This window comes from Mobula hypostoma, chromosome 4 (assembly GCF_963921235.1).
Source record: "Mobula hypostoma chromosome 4, sMobHyp1.1, whole genome shotgun sequence".
NCBI lineage: Eukaryota > Metazoa > Chordata > Chondrichthyes > Myliobatiformes > Myliobatidae > Mobula > Mobula hypostoma.
The window spans coordinates 182,091,425-182,115,858 of record NC_086100.1 but is presented as its reverse complement, the minus strand read 5'-3'; the positions used below and the strand labels follow the sequence as shown (position 1 = coordinate 182,115,858).

The 24,434-nt window shown below is 41.2% G+C and overlaps 1 protein-coding gene across 4 annotated transcripts in view; it reads right to left on the bottom strand.

Annotated features, from left to right (window-relative positions):
- The window catches only part of ctnna2 (catenin (cadherin-associated protein), alpha 2), a 1,317,235-nt gene that overhangs the window by 158,345 nt on the left and 1,134,456 nt on the right, over window positions 1–24,434 (bottom strand). For all 4 annotated transcript variants that reach the window (XM_063047106.1, XM_063047107.1, XM_063047108.1 and 1 more), the window contains one exon: window positions 22,120–22,301. In XM_063047106.1, the coding sequence (XP_062903176.1) occupies window positions 22,120–22,301 (182 nt within the window). The remainder of the gene's footprint in view (window positions 1–22,119; window positions 22,302–24,434) is intronic.

Genomic DNA, 24,434 nt, shown 5'->3' with positions numbered 1-24,434 from the left:
CTAAAAAGAAGAATTGGTAGATGGGACCATATTCAAGGATTCAACTTCAGATCTGAATGAATATGCCATAGTCATCACCAATTGGGTGGATAAGTGTGTGCTTTTGAAAATATACCAAGTTCTTCCGAGCCAAGAGTCTTACATGAACCAGGTGATATGCAGTCTGCTGAGGGCCAGATCCAAGAATGGCAATTCATATCTCCCAAGGAAGGCCATCATGAGAGTGAAAAGGCAATTCCACAGGATATTAGAGACACAACTGGATGTTTGTTTACTGTAGCAGGGATTGCATGCCATTACTTCGTCCAATTTAAAGCCGCATAAATGGCAATGATCCTTCAGTCCCCAATGAGCTCACTTTTTATGCATGCCTTGGCAGGTGAATAAGGAGAGCAATCATCCCTGCCCAAGAGCTTGCTTCTTCAAGGGCCATCAACAGAAAACACTCATATTGACTGGAATGAAGTACTTTGAGAGGCTGGTTATGAAAATAATTAACTCCTGCCTCAGAAAGGAACTGCAGGTGCTGCTTTACTGTATGCCTGCACAAATTGTTGTCACAGGAAAGCAGTAACAGGGACCCCCATCACCCAGGACATGCTCTCTTCCTTCTGCTGCCATCAGGAAAAAGGTATAGGAGCCTCAGGACTCACACCAATAGGTTCAGGAACTGTTATTACCCCTCAACCTTCAGACTCTTGAAACAAAAGGGATAACTTCACTCAACTTCACTTGCCCATCACTGAACTACTCCCACAAACTATGGACTCACTTTAAGGGATTCTTCATCTCATATTCTCGATATTTATTGCTTGCTTACTTATTTATTATTGCTTCTTTCTTTTTGGTATTTGCACAGTTTGTTGGTTTTTTGCACACTGGTTGAATGCCCAAATTGGTGCGCTATTTCATTGATTCTATTATGGTTATTATTCTATTATGGATTTATTGAGTACGTCTGCAAGAAAATGAATCTCATGGTTGTATACAGTAACAAATATTACGGTAACTTTGATAATAAATTTACTTTGAACTTTGGGTCTGCTGTAATTTACCTACTGCCACAAATGGTCTACAATGGATTCAGTCTCACTGCTCTCCACTTTGCTTTGGAGAATCTAAACAGCAGCAAAACATGCCTCATAGTAATGTTTATTGATTACAATTCAGTGTTCAATACCAACATTTCCTCAATATTAATCACCAAACATCTAATCCTAGACTCTGTACCTCCCTCTGAAACTGGATCTCTATCTGCATCTCAGATGGCAGAAGAGAGAGACAGATTGGCTCGTTGAGTGGTGTCACCTCGCACTCAACAGGGTCAGTGGTGGAAATGTGAGCAGCTTCACGTTCTTGGGCATTCACATCTCAGAGGATCTATCCTGGGTCCAACGTATTGATGCAGTCATGAAGAAGGCATGCCAGCAGCTCTACTTCTTTAGGAGTTCGAGGAGCTTTGGCATGTCACCAAAAACTTGCAAATTTCTACAGATATACCATGGAGAGCATTCTGACTGGTTGCATCACAACCCGGTACAGAGTCTCCAATGCACAGGATCATAAGGGGCTCCAGAGAGTTAGAAACTCAGCCTCTTCTATCATGAGCATATCCCTCCATGCCATTGAGGGCATCTTCAAGAGACACTGCCTCAAGAAGGAAGCGTCCATCATTAAAGACTCCCACCATTCGGAATTTGCTCTCTTTACGTTACTACCATTAGGGATGAAGTCCAAGAGCCTGAAGACCCACCTTTAATGTTTTAAGAACGGTTTCCTTCCCTCTACTATCAGGTTACCGAAAAGTCCATCAGCCCATGATCCCACCTCATTTTTCCATTTTATGCATTACTTATTTACTTTGTAATTTAGATTATGAGAACACTCAGTCCTCTTTTATTGTCATTTAGAAATGCATACATGTATTAAGAAATGATACAATGTTTCTCCGGAGTGATATCACAGAAAACAGGACAAACCAAAGACTAACACTGACAGAACCACATAATTATAACATATAGTTACAGCAGTGCAAAGCAATACCATAATCTGATGAAGAACAAACCATGGGCACGGTAAAAAAAAAGTCTCAAAGTTCTGAGTCCCTGATAGCAGGCGGCAAAAGGGAGAAACTACCTGCCATAAAGCTCCAGGCACCGTCAACTTGCCGATGCCTTGGGAGCAGCCGACCACAGCCGACACTGAGTCCGTCCGTCTGGAAACTTCGAGCCTCCGACCAGCCCCTCCGATACAGCCTCCCGAGCGTCATCCTCTGCTGAGCTAGCCCCAGTCACTGAAACAAGCAAAGCCAAGGATTCGGGGCCTTCTGCTCTGGAGATTCCGGTTACCACACAGTAGCAGCGGCAGCGAAGCAGGCATTTCAAAAGTTTTCCGTACTCTCACGTCCGTCTCCATCAAATCAGAATTGTGTATGGTCCCCTACTTGACAGATTACAGATATTATTCACCGGAGAGACCGCGCGCGCTGCCATCTTCTCCTCCTCCTTATAGTAATTTTAAATGCTTTTGCTGCACGATTACCACAAAACAACTAATTTTCCTCATAATATAGTGACAATAAACCGATTCTGATGCTGGCAAGAAATATGCAGACAGTGCAAGTAAGTAATGATAAGTCCACAATTGGACAGCCCATATTTTTTACAAACGGCAGAGAGGTTCAAAGGCCAATTAGTCCACTTTAGCTTTGATCTTATGTTCTGCAGGAGTGTATCCACTTGTGGAGTGTAATGTTACTCTGGTGCTTAACCGAGATTGTAACTTGGCATCTCACAGTGATATTCCATTGACCTTGCTTAATTGATTTCTTCATTGCTTCCTTCACTGTGAAAATGGACCTTTCTGATTCTCGATTTAAAGTTGGTTGATAAGGAGGAGTGAAATGGTGCTTCATTTGATCTCTATTAAATTGTTTAAGCTAAAAGAAGGTAAACTATACACTAATGTCTGATATATATTCATTGGGAAGTCTGACAGTGAAAAAGGTAGATCTTAATCTCTCTATGGAGCATCCTGTGGTGGTGCATGACTCAGTATGCTTCACTTGTTAACCATGTCTTTAACCGTTTTCAGCCACTCTCTCTCCAGCAGAGATGGCCCATGCATACTGTATAATCAGCCATTATCGGTACCTTACTTTGTGCCCATTGAGGAGAAACGTAAATGTTATTTATTCTAATGTAATTGCTTTAATCTTTTAGGATCCTGACAAAGTATGATTTCAATTTTAATGTGTTTTTTGCTGACGGCTTTTTTTTATAAACTGCTGATCAGATGCTTTTCTTCTCGTGATGGAACATCAGCAACTGTGCCAACATTGATATTGATGTCCTGATTTATAAATTTTTTCTTCAATTTCAATTTTTTTATTGAGACACTCCCACTGAGAAACTACTTGGGTGTTACACTGCTTGCTCCTGCATACAGAGGTAATGTTAGCTTGCTTTCTTCATTCAATTAATTGAAAGCATCTTGTTCTCTCTCAGTTGGCTCCATTGTGCTGAATGATTTCCATAACAAAAGTAGCAAGGTTTGTCAGTGTAACTTTGTTTGACACCTTTAACCCACATGCAAAGATGTTTTCATGCAGGAGCACCTGGCATTGACCATAAGACCATAACACATAGGAACAGAATTAGGCCATTCAGCCCATCGAGTCTGTTCTGCCACTCCATCATGGCTGATTTATTATTCATCTCAACCACATTCTCCTATCTTCTCTTCTTTGATGCCTTTATTAATTGAGAATCTATCAACCTTCAATTTAAATGTATTCAATGACTTAGCCTCTACAATGGATTCCACAAATTCACCACCCTCTGGCTGAAGAAATTTCTTCACAATGCTGTTCTAAAGGGACATCCTTGCAATCTGAGGCTGTGCCCTCTGGTCCTAGACATCCCCACTGGAGGAAAGCTCCTCCCAGAACCTGATTCTGATTCTAATTCTACTTTTGATTCGATATCCAGTGGTATTGGACCAAACTTGTTGTATGGCTCTTACATTAGTTTTTTTTTAAGTTGGCTGTTGATCATTGAACCCTGATTACAAGTTTGAGAGATACACAACATAAACTCCTGCCTTCTATAGCTGATGCACCGCCAGCATGCCAAAAGCCTTCTTTACCGCTGTATCTATCCATATATATTAAATAGTTAAATTAAATAAGTATTGCAAAAAATCAGAAATAAAAAACAGTAGTGAGGTTGTGTTCGTGGTTTGTATGTCCATTCAGAAATCAGATGGCAGAGGTGAAGAAGCTGTTCATGAATCGCTGAGTGTGTGCCTTCAGGCTTCTGTACCTCCTTCCTCATTGTACCAAAGTGAAGAGGGCATGTCCTGGGTGGTGGGGATCCTTAATGATGAATGCCACTTTTTTGAGGCATCAATCCTTGAAGATATCTTGGATACTACGAAGACTAGTACCCATGATGGAGCTGACTAACTTCATGACTCTCTGCAGTTCACATTGATCGTGTGCAATACCATTCCCCGACCCCTATAACGGATGGTGATTCAGCCAGTAGAATGCTCTCCACGGAACATCTGTAGAAATTTTCATGAGTTTTAGGTGACATAACAAATCTGCTCAAACTCCTAATGAAATATAGCTGTTGTCTTGCCTTCTTTATAGCTGTATCAATATCTTGGGATCAAGTTAGGTCCTCGGAGTTATTAACACCCAGGAACTTGAAATTGCCTACTTTCTCCATTTCTGATCACTCTATGAGGATTGGTGTGTGCTCCATCAGCTTACCTTTTCTGAAGTCTCAGGTCTTATTGACGTTAACTGCAATATTGTTGCTGTGACACCACTCAACTAGCTGGTATATCTCGCTCCTGTATGTCTATTTGTCACCATCTGAGACTCTGCCAACAATAGTTGTATTATTAGTAAGTTTATAGATGGTATTTGAGCTATGCTTATCCACAGAGTCATGGGTGTAGAGAGAGTGGAGCAGTAGGCTAAACACACATCCCTGAGATGCACCAGTGTTGATCGTCAGTGAGGAGATACTATTACCGATCCACACAGATTGTGTCTTCTGGTTATGAAGTCAAGGATCCAGTTGCGGAGGGAGGTATAGAGGCCTACGTTCTGTAGCTTTTCAATCAGAACTTTAGGAATGATGGTATTAAACGTTGAGCAATAGTCAATAAACAGCATCCTGACGTTGGTATTTGTATTGTCTTTGGTGACAGCACCACCACATTTGTACACCACAAGGAATTAATCATGAAGCATACTCCACCACCCTTTAAAAGGCTTATCAGTCCTATCTTGGTGGTGAACTTGGACCTTCATTCCAAAGTCCCTCTGTTCCACAGCACTCCTGAGCTCTATTGTTTACTGTGAAAATCCTACTTTGATTGGACCTTCCAAATGTATCACTTATCTGAATTAATCAGAATCAAGATCAGGTTTAACATCACCAGCGTGAAATTTGTTAACTCAGTGGCAGCAGCACAACGCAATATATGATAATATAGAAAAAAATTAATAAGTAATTCAATTATAAATATATATATATTACATAATTAGATTAAAAATGGTGCAAAAACAAACAATTTTTAAAAAGTGAGGTAGTGTTCATAGGTTCAATGTCCATTTAGAAATTGGATGGCAGAAGGGAAGAAGTTGTTCCGGAATCACTGAGTGCCTTCAGACTTCTGTACCTCCTTCCTGATGGTAACAATGAGTAGGGGGCATGTCCTGCGTGATGGGTGATGGGACGCCACCTTTCTGAATTAAAACTGAATTAAACTCCATTTTTCATTCATCTGCACACTTACATGGATGATAAAGATCCCACGGCAATTCTTGACCGTTCTTGATGGTATCTACAAACTTAGTAGCAATGCCTTGTCTATTCTCATCCAAATCATCATTGCCAATGTAAACTTGATGCACACAGTCGGTTTTTAACGTTTGAGAACGTTCTTTGTAGAATTTGTAAAATAAAGAATCTGAGATGTATCCAACCTTTTTAAAAGTTTCACTGAAATTGCCTATATGTGCAGTAAAACATATATACATATGTCTTAAATGCTGCTACATATTAACATTTAGTACAACTATGTTTCTGGAGAACAGCAAGTACTCTAGTACATGAATCACTGAAAGTAAATGGATAGGTATAGCAAGAAGTTGGCAAGGCAAATAATATGTTGGATATTATAAGAGTTTCTACTCTTGGGCTTCCAGCCGGGTACAGGTATTGATTTTAACCGGCATTTCGATGACAAACTCTGCCAGCTTCATCAGGAATTTCTAGTCCGATGACATTAATACCCCCATCGTTATTCATCAAATATGCCAGGAAAGCACTAGATCCTTTTTCAATATGTTAGCTCTTTTTTCGAGAAAGGATTTGAGTTTAATATTCTTCAGAGTTTAAACAAATGAGAAATGTTCTCAATGAAATACTCTCACCAGGCCGAAGGGAGTACATTCAGGGGTGATCCTTCTGCTGAATGGCTTGTCTTAAACTCAGAGCCACAGTCTCAGATGAGGGGATAAGTCATTCTGCACTGAGATGGAAAGACTTTACTTCACTTAAAGTATGCTGAATCTTTGCAATTCTTAACCAACTCGAAGTCAGTCACTTAACATATTCAAGACAGGACATTATTCGATATTTTGGATAGGAATATTGACCCTTAGAAAATAGATCAAGTATGATGTTATTGGATACCCAGACAGCCATGGGGTGGGGGGGGGGGGTGGTTGCTGAATAGTTTCCTTTTGCATCTATTTCATACAATGGTATAAGATGCTGAGGCTTAGGGGGTTTATAGGACAAACATCGACAACTGTGGATTGCCCCCTGGCATTGAATGGACATGCTGGGCCTAATAGCTTGTTTTTATTCCTAAATTACTTTCTTATGCAGTTATAATTATGCAGATAACTATTTTAATGAGAGGAAAGTCACTGCATGGTTGTAAAAAATTGCTCCAATCCTCTCTTTGCCAGCAGCAACTTAGTGACAAATGGCAAGTGCTTTTCAGAATAAGAGGCCAATATTTTTACACAACTAGAGCAAGTTAATTGTGGGTTAATTTAGATGAGCTTAGCATAATTGAAATCTGAATAAAGACAGAATAAAAGGGAAATTACTAAATGACAGGTGCTGGAAATCTTAAGCCTTGCTTTTAATTCCACCTCTCCCCTAAAGGGTCTGCCAGTGCTGACACGGGACAGGCAGATAATAATGGTGCAGCACCAATACTGGCAGGCCAAATACAGGGTAAAGTTCAAAATACACATTTCGTATGCAGCCTTAATTTCATACTTGCCAGAATTTTCCACTTCTTATGTCAGCAATCAAGATGTATAAAAATTGTTCATTATGTTACGAACTACGAGCATTTTTGTCCATGGAACACAAACAAATGAATCCAAAGTAATTTAACAATATAGTTTCTGGTGACAGATGAACCCATCCCATCCCTCAGCCTGCACTAGACGTAAATCTTGTTTAAATTGCATCTCTTTCAATACACGTACGTAGCCTAACAGGTAAGAAAGACGGACTGAGTGTATGAGTTGCCTCCAGGGCAGGGATTTCCAACCTGTGGTACTCAGACTCCTCGGTTAATAGTAGGGGTCCATGGCATAAGAAAAAAGTTTGGGAACCCCTGCTCTAAGGAATGGGATAACAGAAAAGTGGCTGAGAGAAGACCAGGATTGGCAGCTCAATGTTCTAGGAAACCAATACTTCAGGCAAGTCAGGTGAACAAGAGTGGAAGGGATGTTGTCTTTTTGATAAAAAAACAAAATAAAAACAGTGCTTGGAATGGATAAACCTGAGGGATTATCTAATGAGGCCATTTGGGAAGCATCTAGATATAAGGGCATGGTTACCCGAGTGGGTTTATTATGCAGAACCTCCTCCACCACCTCTCCCCCTCCCGCCCCCGTCAACAGTCAGCGTGAACTTCAAGAGCAGATGCGTCAAGAAATAGGCGTGGCCTGGGTGAGGAAATCCAGAAAATTCCGTGTGACACGGTAGCATTGTAGTCGTGCAATGCTATTGCAATCTGAGACGTTCCAGAGTTCGGAGTTCAGGGTTCACATCTGGCTTCGTTCTGTAAGGAGTCTCTGTACATCTCCCCGCACGTTATTGTTTCCTCCCACAGTCCAAAGATGTACTGGGTAGGTTAACTAGTCATTGCAAATTGTCCTGTGACTAGGTCAAGGTTAATCAGGGTTGTGGGCTGGCTGGGGCAGTATGCCTCAAAGGGCCAGAAGGCTTACTTCACGCTGTATCATTGAATAAAATAAAATAAAAACAAATAAAATGAATTTTGTTTATGTTACTCAATGTACCCACTGTGCACCATGATGAGTGACCAATTGCAAGCAATCCAGTAATTATGTAAGGATTTTGTTCCTGAGAGATTTCTGTTAGCCAGTTTCTCCTTAAGTGAGTAACATCTGATTGCTATAGCTGCCCAAATAATATACATTTCATTTCATTGAATGATTAACCCATAATGAAACAAAAGAAATACGCACTGTATCCAATCATTAATGAATACCATGAAGCTGGAAAATGCTTTTAATGTAAGAACTTGTGTGAAATCAGATTTCAGTAAGTCTGGTTACACTGGACAACAATTTTTTTCAAAACTGTTGCTTCCTCAGAAATTTATTTTCTTTATGATAGACTGCTTGAAACTGAACAAAAATATAATTTCAGATTACTTGTATCACATAGGAATTTGGAGAAACAAGAAATTAACTTTTATTGAATATAATGTATTTAATTGCATAATGGTGCTGACACTTTACAATAGTTTGCAATTCAGCATTGATGGATGCCAGTTTCCCCAATACCGCTTCTCCATCACTGCAATGTCCTGGTGAAATCTTTCACCATGCTCATCACTGACAGTGCCATGGTTTGCAGGGAAGCAGTCAAATGGGAATGCAGAAAATGAATCCTTAGTGACTTGTTGCACTTCATGGTCTTGTATGCTTGAGCATTGGCTTAGTGCTCCGTAGTATCCAAGAAAATTTTCAACATCCTTTTTTCCAGTCTCACTAGAAGTTCTTCGAATTGCCTGTCATTGCCGACCTGTTAGGTTTGTGGACCAACAAAAATGCCTTCCTTAATCTTGGCACTAGTTATTTTGGGAAATATCTGTCTCAAATATCTAAATCCTTTATGGGCATTTTTGTGTCTCGTGACAACAGATTCCATCCTTGCAGTCTTGAACCCAGGAATTCTGCTTTTGCCTTTGACAACCCAAGTCTCTGACCAGGTCATTTAACTCAGATTGAGTTATCAGATGAGGCTCAATAGACAAAGGGTTCAAAATCTGTATCAGTATCAGTGTCGTTTTCCAACCCCAGTTCATCTGCCTCCTCTAGACTCTATATCTTGTTTTTCTAAAACCTGTCCTGTCATGCAGCATCGGTCCTGCTTAAACACGCCCAGGCATGTCTGGATGAGACAAGAAACTTTTCAGCTTACATTGTGGGCAACATTTTAATTGGCTTGAATAATGAACTGAAATAACAAATATAGGCAATTTTTAAAAAATGGTGCATGATAGAGAAATTTCATGGTGAGTGGCATGATCAGCAGCCTAAAATACATAAAATACACTCAAAAAAGTTCAGGAAACAACATATTTGTTGTCTAGTGTTATTTGTAACTCATGGTGCTTTTGTATTTGAGTTTGATCCGTATAGGTTGATAAGGAATATACAGATGGCACCATAGGTATTCTCATCTTTTGTTCCAATTGCTCCCTGAGAAATGTAACATCTACCAGAATAGCAAACCGCACTTCGAGTAATCAAAAATCAAGCAGGGCAAAACGTGCAGATATGAGGAAGATTTTCTTCGTTCCGAGTGATATACTGTATGAAAGCAGAGGCAAAAATGAAACGCAGTCAGATGGTAAATGTGAGGAAAAAAAGGATGAATGAACTTGAATTAGCTTTTTCTCATGGTAACATTTCTTACATCCTGCTGTTATAGTGCTTCCTGCAAAATATAACATCCCACTGTGAAAATCAGCCACATCAGGTTTGACAGCCACTTTGGAAGTTCAATGAAATACCAAGTGTTCATAAAAAGGCTTGGAAAATAACTAAACTAAGGCAATGGTTGCTATTTTAGACGTAAATTCCCAAAATACTGAATTTCTCGCCGCCCCTTCATACAATTTGATGGCAACACCAAGTGCCATTGATGGTCTAATTAAAACCCTTAACTAAACCACTGGAATTGTGGCAGCTTAACAAAACTACAGTTATGTTGCTTTCCCTTTTGCTAGACACTGCTTGCTAATAGAAATGCTTCAAAAGCTGTTATGACAGATTAACGCCCAGCATTTGATGATCAGTGTGTCAGCAATAGGATGAGTTTTGGTACTTTTGTAATTACTTAATCAGATTTACATGAGGCAATTTAAAATTCAAAAAGGAGTTTGTCATATGGGGAAACACCAAATATTTTGTTTCCTCCACATTCTTTCAAACTTCAGGAAGAATTACCTATTTATTGGCTTCTTTAAAGTAGTATAACATCAGGAAGCAATAATAAAGACCTGCCCTTGTTCTCTTTGGACCATCAGTAACTGTGATGAACATAATTGTCTCCCAAAGTTGGTCATTTTTTTTCTGACCAATAATAAGACCATAAGATATAGGAGCAGAATTAGGCCATTTGGCCCATCAAGTCTGCTCCACCATTTTGTCATAGCTGATCCATTTTCCCTTCTCATCCCCAATCTTCTGCCTTCCCCTATATCCCTTCATGCCCTGACTAATCAAGTATCTATCAACCTCTGCCTTAGTATACATAAAAGACTTGGCCTCCACGGCTGCCTGTGGCAACAAATTACACAGGTTCACCTCTGGCTAAGGAAATTCCTCCTCTTCTGCGTTCTAAATGGTAGGCCCTCTATTCTGTGGCTGTGCCCTCTGGTCCAAGATCCTCCCACTATAGGAAACATGCCCTCCACATCCATTATGTCAAGGCCTTTCAACATTCGATAGGTTTCAATGAGATCCGCCCCCCCCCACAACATTCTTCTGAACTTTAGTGAGTACATGCTCAGAGACATCCTTTCCCGGATAAGGGGCCCAAACCTGCTCACAATACTTCAAGTGAGGCCTCACCAGTGCTTTATAAAGCCTCAACATTGCATCCTTGCTTTTATATTCCAGTCATTTTATATTCTATTATATTGCTTCCCAAAGTTGTTAATTTTTTTTCTGACTAATAATGCACTGATTGATTTGTCTACTTTGGCTGTTACGAGAGGTGAGATTAAGCAGACTGTCCCCATACTCCCATCAGACGAGAAGGAATAAGGACAATTTCATTGAAATGAACTAAGTTCATTAAGAGATAGGTTGAGTAGATTTGGGGATGACATTTTCCTTGATTGCATTGTCTAGAAATAGAGTCACAATCTCAAAAAAGTGACTGGTTATTTAGGATAGTTAAACAAGACATTTTGCCATATACCAGGAAGTGAATCCCTAACATTTTCTATCCAGCGGTCTGGGGAGGCTCAGTCATTCAGCCTATCAAGACAAGAGTTCTGATTCTTAGATATAAAGGAGTCAAGGAATGTGAGATCAATACCAGAAAGTAGTTGATATAATGAACTTGTTGAATGGTGAAGCTTTTATGAAGGGCCCAGTTGTTTCTTCCTGCTTCTATTTCTTACCTTCTTACAGTGGACAGTCAACCTGGTTGGGATAGCAGATAAACTGAGCACAATCTGGGTGAGGCCTTTTTCTCATTATTACCATCAGGAAGAAGCTACAGGAGCCTGAAGCCACCCACTCAATGTTTTAGGACCAGCATCTTCCCCTTCACCATCATATTTCGGAACAGAAAATAAACACATGAACACTACCTCACATTTTATTTGCTCTCTTTTTGCACTACTTAGTTTTTATATATACAGTATATGTCTTATTACAATCTATAGCATATTTATGTATTACATGGCACCGCTGCCGCAAAACAACAAATTTCACAACATATGTCAGAGATAATAAATCTAATTCTGATTTGGAATCTAAAGTACCTCGATTGCAAAGCTATCCGCTCTTTGTGCAGCCAGTGTAGATTTTTGTAATGAGGGCAAGAGAATGTATTAATTGGATTGCTCTTCCAGAAGAACTTTAAATTGAGATGAATGGTTCCTTCAATGATGCATCATTCTGTAGTAAAAATAATATTTTCTGCAACTCAGACCTTTCCAATGTTTTAGTTGCCAGAGTAGACAGTCACTAATGGACTTGTTCAGTGCCAAATAGCCAGGGTCACTCTGAAACCCCATGTGACCCCTCCATAGCCAAGGGGAACTATGTATCCACATCAAGTTATTGGAAACTTCCAATATTTCAGCCTCGGGATCAGTTTCTTCTACAGATGAGGAATTAAATTGCTGAGAAAGAAAACATATGTACAGACTGTGCTATACTAACATCTAACTGAGCAATTACATTGAATAATTTTGCAACATTAGCTATTAACTGCTAAGGTTTATGGTGATTTAGAAAAAAAATAAACTGAATACTTTATTAGGTGATTTTTAAGCAATGAATATTATAAATTCTTGAGCCACAATTTAAATCTGTATCATATCAATTTCTAACCATTCTAATTAGTACTTAAGCCTGTACTTATTGCATGGTACTGCGGAAATAATAACACAACACATTCTGTCACAGTAACATAAATAAGCACTTAAGACTGGAAATATTGACCTAGGAATTCATCAGCCATAAAATGAATCTGCGTGGGGATTCTGAAATAGTTTATGCCACTCTAGTTCCTGATTTCACTACATGCTTAGGAGGCAGCAATCACAATGCCAACTCCATGACTATAATCAAGTGGGAGTAAACATGTTCTATCTTGCAGGTGGACTATGCAAACTCTGAGGGGTTTTGTATTATCTGTCATCTTTCAGGATGTTGCATTCATGTTCCTAGCACTGCCATTTTGGTAATACCTAATCTGCAGCCTCTCTTGGCAATGACACATACTCTGAAGTTAGGACATTTCAATCTATTACTTCCTCCACTCCAAGGGAGCCACAACTCCTGCAGCATGGCTGCAGCCACAAGGTATGCATTACGCAGAAGTACAAAAATACGCAAACAGTCCGCCAAACAGATTCTTCTTTTTTTTTTCATTTCTTTCTTTTCTTTTCAAAGTGGCTGGGGGCCTGTTGGAGTCTGCAATCTACAGCTGCAGCTCAAACAATGGTTCTCCACGGGTGGTGGGTTCCCATTCTTGGACTCATCATGTAGTCTGATGTTTTGATATCTCCAGGTGCGGCCTGGAAGACGTGCGCCTTCGGGGTGCGGTCCTTGGGCAACCCAGTTCCTCACTGATGTCGTCATGGGAGATTGAAACATTGAGATAGAAGGTGGTATGCACTGTTGTCAGAAGGCTCCTGCACTCTCTCTTGCTCTCTGTCTCTCTCTTGATGGTGAGTGAGAGTTTGTTGGTCCTTGATTCGGGGGCTCGGATAAGCGACACAGAAGACTGTAACATCAAAACAGCTAGCTGTTGGTGTCCGCTCTCACTATTGCAGGAGCGATATCTCTCTTCCTCATTAATGTGAGAGAATATGTCTGAGACGTTGAAGTGTTGGAATGGACAGTAGTTCTTGATTTACTCTGGATCATGCTCTCTTTGGGAGCTTTGCTATCGCTTGTGGGTGGGGGATGGATGCTTTTACTGCTGCTTGTGTGTGGGAGAGGGATGAAGCTTTGCGGTTCTAACATTTTCTGTCATTTATTCTTTGTTTTTTTATTGATTTTATCTGCAGAGAGTAAGAATTTCAGGTTGTACACTATATACATTCTCTGATATAAAATTGAACCATTTGACCATAGAATAAATCAGGCACTAAGTGAATCCATAAATGTGAATGGTCACAACAGTATGATATTAACTGAATGCACCAAATGCTTACTGAGCAAGTCAATTTGTTTATTTATGGTTGTCATGATTTGAACTGCAAAAGGATGCTGGAATGATCACTACAGAGAGGAAGACAATGAACTCCGTGCTAGGAATACAGGGTTTCTTTTGTATTCTGTTGCAGGCATCCATTTTGTTCATGGTGGCACAGTGCAGTTATTTCAGCAGTGGTGGACTGTAGTGAAGGTCAGGTTGGGTAATAGGGGATCTGCTTTTGTTGATTTGTCTTGAACATGGTGGCAAGACTTCATAAAGTAAAGTATTAATTCAGTTCCTGGTCTGAGCCACTTCCTGGTCACTGTCAGTCAGCAAGATATTAATGGTGCAATAGGTAATGACAATGCTAATGTCAAGGAAGATATTATTCTTGACATTGATGGTCTTTGCTGTGTGACAATTCAGCATGAAGGTTATAAATGACTCAATGTTTCAGATCCACTACGGCTAGCTCTTACTTCATCCTGAGATAAGATGCCTCCCTGTTGCTATTCTGGCAGAGTACAGTCCTTATTTGAAAAGAGTAGAACAGGTTAAGGGGTCCACAGAATATTGTGGGCTGAAGGGGTCTGTACTGTGCTGTAATGGTCCATGTTCTACTGAATATTCTAAAGCTTCTTGCAAGACCAATTCAGCTAGTTACATTCCTCACCTCACACAAATTCCTTCAAAAAGGCAGTTCTGTTAAAGACCTTGCCTTTTTTGTAGGAATTTGAAGAGAGACCTTGGGATCCAAGTTCACAGCTCTCTGAAAGTGGCTACACAGGTTGATAGGGTGGTTAAGAAGGCATATGGCATTCTTGCCTTTAATAGTCAAGGTATTGAGCTCTAAAGTCAGGAGGTTATGTTGCAGCTTCATAAAACTCTAGTTAGGCCGCATCTGGAGTATTGCATACAGTTCTGGTTGCCCTACTGTGGAAAGGATGTTGAGGCTTTGAAAAGGATGCTGCCTGGATTAGAGGGAATGTGCTATAACAAGAGGTTAAACAAACTTGGGTTGTTTTCTCTGGAGCAGCAGGGGCTGAGAGGAAATCTGAAAAAGGTTTATAAGATTATGATAGGGTAAACAGACAGCATCTTTTTCCCAGGGTCAAAATATCTAAAGTCAAAGGGCATGCATTTAAGGTAGAGAAAGTAATCTCAAAGGAGATGTGAGGGGCACCCACCACTCTCTCTCTTACACAGAGAAGGTGTGTGCTTGGAATGTATGGCCTGGGGTGATGATAAGTGCAGATACATTAAGTACTTTTAAGAGACCTTCAGATAGGCACATGAATGCGAGGAAAATGGAAGGCTATGGACATTTTGTAAGCATAAGGGACTAACTTAGTTGACCATTTGATTATTAATTTATTTGGTTTGGCGCATCATTGAGGGCCGAAGGGCTTGTTCCTGTGCCGTACTGTTCTTTGTATATAATCATTTTATTTAAAGTATTGACACCATTCTCTTTTTGAAAGCTACAAATCAGTCTGTCTCCAGCACCATTCAGATGTGAGCCATTCGGTCTGTTAAAAATAGATCATTCGCATATTACCTTTAGTTCTTTTGGTAATCACATTAAATCTCTGTCCTCTTGCTCTTGACCCTTCTATCTATGGTAGAGTTACTCTAACAGCAGGGGAAGAAGGGTGAAAGCAGGCTCATACAGAGCACAAACATCATCCTGGACAACTTGAACCAAATCAGATGCTACAGTGTCGTACATTCATATAATTCTGAGTAATTCACTGAGTGTGAAGCTCTTCATAAATGCTAAAGCACGGAACAAAATCAAATCTTTTCTTTTTTCAAAGACTTAATATTACCTCTATTGAAATGCTTCACTGTTCTGGAAGAGAGTGATTCAGAGATTATTTTAAAAAATTATGCAGTGTGTTGCTAGGTGATGAAATGGTTTAGAAGAAACAGTGGAGGAAGTATGATTTGTGTATGCTTTTTAAAATGGAAGTAGACAAATATTTGAAAATTACTTAAATGGCTTTAGGAAGAGCAGGGACTAAATAGATTGTTCCATTAAAGGTGTAACATAAGCAAGATGATACAATCGTGTGTTTCTGCTTAAGAGTGATTTTGAACAGATTTTTATCCCCAGAAGCCGTGCCTTCTCATAAGTGGTGGGAGAGGGTTATAGAGCAACCGGCAGATTGAAACGTGAATTGAACAAGTGTGGCCCTTTTTAATACTGTGGATTTCAAGGATTCTTGGTACCAATCTTGGGAATCTAGGCAATTTAGTTGTCATTTTGAACTGTACCAAATGCAGAAATGCTAGAACTCAGCCAATCACTCTGCAAATGTGGAAAGAGGACCAGTTAATGTTCTGGTTAAAGGTCCTTCATCAGAACTAAAAAATAAAGTGAGAAATCAAGTTAATTTGAGTAGTGGAGGAGATGGAATGGGCAAGGGCTGGAACAAAGGGAATGTCTATTACAGGATAAGATAATAACTGGAGCCCTTTTGTCTGTGCAATGTGTTCTTGAAGTGCAATAGGGTACTTGTTGCTATCACTCTGGAGCAGAAAATGTGAAGGTTTGCAGCCATCAGCCCTGATGAAGTAGTGGCCCAGTGGTGCAGGCAGTGGCCTTACTTCTCCATCCACAAGGATTCAGTCCTGATTTCTGTGCAGTTTGGATATTTTCCCTGAGATCATGTGGGTTTCATTCCAGTATCCGCGTCCCTCCCAGATCCAAAAAATGTGAATTGACATGGTAATTGTCCACAATATATTACTCTTGGTGCATGTGTAAGGGGTTTCTTCTTTTATGTTACTGCATATGCTAATCAAAATGGCTTCTTTGTTATGTTATAATTAAAATGGTTTCTCTGTGATGTTAACTGCTGAGACAGTGATTCTTTTTCTAGCAGCTAGCAGTTTATTTCGGCTATCACTAATGATAAGGAGGGAATGAACCAATGGGTGTCCATGTTATTCTTTTTTGGGGTGATATTTGTCTCATATGGCTGGGAACCGGTGTGTTTGGCGGGCTTGGGAGAAGAGACCGGGAGTAAGACGGGCGTGCTGGAAGCGCTCTGTTCGATCGCCTTGGGTGGTCCCGAGTGGCGAGTCGAGGGGCTCGGAGTGGATCGCAGGGTGAAGAGAGAAGACCCCGGGTATTTGAGCTCCAAATGTGTGCACGAAGAAATTGAACTTTGATAAATCTGGCGTTTTTTTCTTTTTTCTTTCATATTGTATCTCTATTAATCTCATAGTCCCAGTAAGATTATAAAGTGTAATCTGTAAAGTGTACATTCTGTGCTGTCTGATGGTTGATGTTTGAGGTCGTACCAGGTGGCATTGCATAGTAACCAACGCAACCCGGAGACACGGTTGGGCGGCGGACGGGGTCTTCCCTAGATAAATACAAGCCGATATAGCTGAGTGTTACATTTGAGGGGGCAGCGTCCGGGTTTGAATTTTCGGTAAGCTGTATAAATCGCCACGTTAAGTAGTGCGGAGATGGATCGAGATAAGATTGTAAGCTGGTGTGAGTTAGAGGATGTACCGGTGAATCATGCGTGCGTGTTAAGTGGGGTGGATTTCCGCACCGGCAGAAGTACCAGTGCGAGGGTTGAGATTGATCAAAGGTATCGGCCAGGTAGAACTGATAGCTGGAAGGTGTGGTAAAGAAGTGGAATCCAGCTGGGCGTTGGTTCGTACGAGTGCTGACGTCATGACATTCAACTACCAGCGATAGTCAGCGTCCAGGGGAAGGGGGGGCTGTGGGGCCTCGGGGAGCTAGATGAGACCCCAGGGGAGGTGCCAGTAGCCAGTGGTGGAGGGTCAGAATGGGAAGGCTTGGCCAGGCCCCAACCCCCGCTAGAGGTGAGACCTCTGAGTTAGCAGCCGCCATTACCTCCCAGGTGAGAAGGGCCGAGGGGCCCCACCCAAAGCTGAGAATTTTCTCAGGAGCCACGCCCACCCCGGAAGGGGAGGACGATTATGACACATGGATCAAAAATACGACCCAGTTGTTGGAGGCGTGGCCAGGCTTGGATGAGGAAAAGAGCCAGTGATTGGTGGAAAGTTTGCAGGGAGGGGTGGCCGATGTCGTCCGGGAGCTGAAAGCTGAACAGCCTTCGGCTTCCCTGGCGGAGTATCTGGAAGCTTTGGAGGGAGCGTTTGGAATGTCGGGACGTTCCTGGGAGCTTTTAGCGGAGTTTCACCACATGCGGCAGGGAAGAGGGGAAAAGCTCTCAGAATACATTTTTTCGGCTGGAGAGAATGCTTACTGGGTTGCAGCGCCGAGGGGTAGTGAAGGCGGATGAGGTGGCGAGGTTGAGGATAAGTCAGATGGTGGTTCCCTGGGGGAGGACAAAGTGGCTTGGAGTCTCTGGCGGCGGACGGGGTTTCCCCTAGATAAATACGAGCTGATATAGCTGAGCGTTACACATGTAAATAGTAGAATCTGAGAGGAATTGACAGGTAGGAGAAGGAGAATGAGATGGAATTAGTCTTAATAGCACTTGATGATTTATGTGGACTAATTGTCTCATTCTGTCCTTTAGGACTGCATCAAACCATCTTTGTGAAGAAATTCCTCCTCTTCTCTACCTTAAATAGGGTTTTGCTTACTCTGAAACTCTGATTGCTGGCTTCCTCTCGGAGGAAAACATCCTACCAAAACCAATCCTGTCAATTACCTTCGAATCATTTCCCATTCTTCTGAAAATCAATGAGTATCAGCCGAATCCGCTCACCATTATGCTAACCTCTTCATCCAGGAATCAACCTCATAAATTTCTCTGAACTGCATCCTGTGAAGTATTTTCTTCAGTCAAGATAACAAACAAAACATGGCATTCAAGATGTAATCTCACCATGCTGTTTACAGTTATAGCAAACCTTCTCTACTTAAATCATACATCCCCTTTGTACTAAAGGCTGATATTCTACACATAAATCCTGAGACGTTGATGGCAATTCCTTACTTCTCACAGATGTTGTTCGACCTGCTAAATTCCTCAGATTGTTTTTTTTTGCCCAGCAGGTTGTTTCTTGCTCTAGATTCCAGCATCAGCTGTCCCGTGTCCTGCATTCTACAACCCTCCTGACCTACTGCTGTAGTTTCATTCAAGGGCACCCAGAGACCTCTGTCCTATGGCATTTTTTACTCGTCCATTTGAACATCTTTTTTCGCTTTTCCATTTGTTATCCAAAGTGATAATCTTACTTTCCTCCATATTGATACCCCACCTGCTGAATGTTTGCCTGCTTGCATAACCTATCTACATCCCTTCCTCACGTATCTTTGTCTCATCAGTGAACGTGGCGTCAATCTGTTTGATCTCTTCATGAAACAATTAGTGAAAATGCAGAATTATTGTGGTAAAAATTTCCCATTCATCTACTTTTAAACATTTAATATTCCTTTCTTAAAAGCAACAAATATGGAAAGGGGGCTAACATTTAATTTCGGAAAGCACAGATTTTATGAGTAACCATATCTAAATTAAGATGAACTCCCGTGGCTACTTCTGAAAACAGCAACCACATCAGCTAAAAGACATTTTCAATATTGTTATTGTGAACCTCAATCCCATCCAAGCTGTTCTCTCGCGCAACAGAGAAGAATGATCTGTCCATCTACTTGATCCACCTTGTGGGTATTTAGCTTATCTGACGACTCCTGCTATTGTAGTGTAAAAGGCCATACAGTATATTCCTGTGATTTTTGATCCTGCGCTTCTTGAGATATCTGTAGTTGTAACTATATAAACTATCTTTGTTTGTGCGACGGCAACATTGTTATTTTTCTGGCAGCCATGCGAGTAAATGAACAATTTTCTGTGTGCCCAAATGGAAAAAGAAGTGAAATTAAGTAAAGAATCACTCCTGCAGTTACTCTGCACTTGTGACCCTGAACTTCTGATAACCTGCTATTTTTGTCTGTAGCCTCCTGCATTGTTACAGTAAGGCCCAATATAAGCTTCAAGGAACAACAATTTTCCTTTGGGCACAATATTGAATTCTCCAGCTTCAGAAAATTTGCTCTTCCCTTCTGTTTGTACCTCCATGGTATCCAGAAATGAATCTAGTGGAAAGCAGGTAGATACTTAAATTTAGGATCAATCCTCAATCGGTCGTGTTAATGTGAGGAGTCTAGCTCCGTAACTGCCTAAGTTGTAAATTTTGCTTCTGGGAATAGAATGTATCAACCCCGCCCCCCCCCCCCCCCAGCTTCATTATGTACCAGTCAGTGGGTTAGACAAAGAAATGGGATGTTTTTATAAAATTGTATCATCCTCAGCAGGCCAGGCAGCATGTAGGAAAAGAGTACAGTCGACGTTTCGGGCTGAAACCCTTCAGAGGGACTGGAGAACAAGCTGAGGAGTAGATTTAAAAGGTGGAGGGAGGGGAGAGAGAACCACAAGATGATAGGTGAAACCTAGGAGGAGAGGGATGAAATAAAGAGCTGGGAAGTTGATTGCTGAAAGAAACAGACGGCCATGGAAGAAAGAAAAGGGGGGAGGAGCACCAGAGGGAGGAGATGGCTTGGCAAGGAAATAAGGTAAGAGAGGGAAAAGGGGATGGGAAACGGTGAAGGGGGTGGGGGTGAGTGGGGGGTATCACTGGAAGTTTGAGAAATTGACGTTCATGCTATCTGGTTGGAGGCTAACCAAATGGAATATAAGGTATTGTTCCTCCAACCTAAGTGTGGCCTCATCACAAAAGTGGAGGAGGCCATGGATATACATATCGGAATGGGAATGGGAAGTGGAATTAAAATTGGTGGACACTGGGAGATCTCGCTTTTTCTGGTGGATGGAGTGTAGGTGCTCGATGAAGCAGTCTCCCAATCTGCGTCGGGTCTCACCGATATACAGGAGGCCAAGAGCACTGAACACAGTATACGACCCCAACAGACTCACAGGTAAAGTGTCGCCTCACCTGGAAGGACTATTTAGGGCCCTGAATGGTAGTGAGGGAGGAGGCGTAGGGACTGCTGAAGCACTTGTTCCACTTGCAAGGAGAAGTGCCAGAAGGGAGATCAGTGGGGAGGGATGAATGGAGCAGGGAGTCATGTAGGGAGCGATTCCAGCGGAAAGCTGAAAGTGGGGGGGGGGAGGGAAAGGTGTGCTTGGTGGTGGGATTCTGTTGGAGATGGCGGAAGTTTCAGAGAATTATGTGCTGGACACAGAGGCTGGTGGGGTGGTAGTCGAGGACAAGAGGAACCCTATCCCTTGTGGGGTGGTGGGAGGATAGGGTAAGAGCAGACGTGCGTGAAATGGAAGAGATGTGGTTGAGGGCAATGTTGATGGTAGAAGAAGGGAAGCCCCTTTCTTTGAAAAAGGAGGACCTTTCCTTCGTTCTAGAATGAGAAGTCTCAACCTGAGAGCAGATATCACCGAGACAGAAGAATGGAGAGAAGGGGATGGTGTTTTTACAAGTAACATCTTGTGCTTCTCTCTCCCCTCCCCTCACCTTTTAAATCTACTCCTCAGTTTTTCCTCTAGTCCTGCCGAAGGGTTTCAGCCCAGAACATCGACTGTACTCTTTTCCTAGATGCTGCCCGGCTTGCTGAGTTCCTCAAGCATTTTGTGTGTGTTGCTCGGATTTCCAGCATCTGCAGATTTTCTCTTGTTTGTGTTAAGTATCATCCTTTTAGTTTTGTTTAAAGTGGATGCATTCATGTTATTTACTTCTTGAAAGCAGCTTTTAAACTTCTGGTGGCTAATTTAAAGAACAATTCAGAAGCCTGAAAAAAATTTGCCATTTAAGTTGAAAAACCTGGAATTCACTCTGAAAGTATGAAATGTTTGTACAAAACACTTGGCTTACAAATGACCGTGGGAGTTGAAAACACACCATTAATTTCACTAGTCTAAAATAACTCGATCGCCATAGTATGAAATGTATTCTGAAATCTCCAAACAATCTTCCCAATTTAAGGACAATTTGAAATGAGCAGTAAATACTGATTATGCTCCAACATTACAAAGATACTATGGACAGATAAAGAAAAATATTAGTTACTGGCTGGTATTTGCATGAAAATACTGAGCAGGAAGAAGAGGTTTCTTGAGCTCCCTGTCCCAAAATTACAGCAATTTGCTCAGTTTAGTGTGTGGTGGTTATAGTCATATCATCAAATGCAATTAACACATCGTCTACATTCTCTTACCTGGTAAAGTCAGTCATTTCCATCATTATCATACACATCTGTTTTGCCAGCACAATTATGTCATTGCCGCTATCGTCCCACTTTGCCACTTCGGCGTCCAACTTGTTCTTCTCCTGGTGGAAGCTCTCCACTTGCTCAGCAATCTTTGCCTTTTCCTCTTGGGGCAGCTGGGCCATGATGGCCTGTAAAGAAAGACAGATGTTCAGTACTGACAGCTTTCAAATCATACTTCACTGGTGCAGTATAGTGTGGCTGTCTGCATTCACAATTTATCTCCACATAGTTACCTTTGTAGGTCTTTGAAAGAAACATTAAATTTCTCAATTTACGATTCTGAGTTCCGTGCCTGAAAATGATAGAGGATCTGTTAATAGCAGGGATGGCAAAATTGGATTTCTGGGCTGACAAATAGAATAGTGGTGGATCGTGTGAGAACTGAAATATGCTTGGAAGTTGTGATTCAATGCTGTAAAACATTGGTTAGGATAAAGCTGGCACATTGTGTAGAGTTCTGCCCATCATTGCGTTTGGAGGTCATAATTGCACTTGGGAAGGTGCAAAGAAGATTCACCAGGATGTCACTTAGGATTTCAGTTATGGGGAGAGACTGGAAAAGTTGAGTTAGTTTCTATTGGAGTAGAAAAGACTGAGGGAGGATCTGATAGAGGCATACAAAATTACGAGGGTCATGGATAGGGAAAATAGTAGCAAACTTTTCCCCATAACAGAGGTATGTAAAAGTAGAGGACATAGGTTTAGGGTAGTGGGTAAGATTATTAAAGGACACCTCAGAAAGAACATTCTCACCTCACAGGTGGATGGATTCTAGAATGCCAAGTTCAAAGTCAAAGTCAACATTGTGTTTATTATCATATACATACCCAAGTGCATCACTGCTCAGGTCAGAGGAGGGAATTTGGTGGGATGAAGTATGCAGGTAAGCACTTGAGTGATCAGGGCATAGAAGGTTATGGTTCAAAAGCAGGTAAATGAGATTAGTACAGGTAGGTGTGGTGGGCAAAATGCCATGCTGCTATGCTCCATAAATCTCTGACTCTATACCAAGAGAAAGCAGTAGGTCACAGAAAGGCTATTTCTGCATACACAGTGTATCATTAATATGAAAGGGCACTAGACTCAAAACCTCACTTAACACCACAGCAGTGTTGGCAATGGATGAAGAAGGAAATTCATGGATAAAATTATTTAAGATTCACGTATATGTACCCTCTCTAAATACCCTGCTGATCATCCCCCTCTCTAACTCACGGACACACATTCATCCTGCACTGGTCACTTCTCACATTTTATTGATGCTGCTTCACATACTGCTCGTTTTTGTTATAATAATTAAAGTAACATTATACTGTTCACATAAACATTCATTTCACACTTTACATCAACCTGTCAATCTTCAGGCCATGCCACTTTGGGACGTGCTAATATTATCTTGTGACTGTATGTGCTGGATCGTAACTATATGTCCTGTGTATGACTACGTGTACTGTGCTTTGCAGATTGGCTGCCAAAGAATAATGTTTCATTCAGCCGTATATATGTGTACGGTTAAATGGCAATAAACATGAGCTTGAATGTATTTGCTTTGAAATTATTTTGAGCTCCTACTCACATCATGCAATCTGGAGAACATTAAAATGATGAAAGAATTTATTAAAGATTTTTGAACGTGCTCCTAACTGCAATTTCCACCAGCCTCCCATGCACAAGCCCCTTGAAAATTGTAAAGACATGCATTGTAGTGGTACGGTGCAACTGTCAACATTGCTGCCTCACAGCTGCAGTGACCCAGCATTGATTCTGACATTTCTCTATAAAGTTTGCAGGTTCTCCCCCTGACAACAAGATGTGCTCTGGTTTCCTCCCACATCCCAATGATGTGCTACTAATGCATTCAGTGAAGGTAAGTGACAAAAGAATCACAAGAAAGAGAAAGTTGTGAGCGAGTGAAGTTGCAGGATGACAGGGGAATCTGACTGATGTGATTGCTGTCTTTGGAACTGGCATGGAATCAATGTTCTTCTACTGTATGTTGTAACAATTGTGTAAGGGTGTCATTTGGCCTATCACCACATCCGACTGAGACCTCTCTGATGTCCTTGTCTACTGACATTTCAGCTTCATCCCAAGCTTACAATGGTAAATGAATGAATCAACCAGCTTGCCGATTTCAATTCTTTAGTGGTAATCTCTTCTTTAATTATCAATCTGAAATATTCCAAATCAGGCGTTCTCGCTGACAATTGTACCTAAATGGCTCTAATGTCCCAAGTCCTTGAATGTGACTGACATGCAAA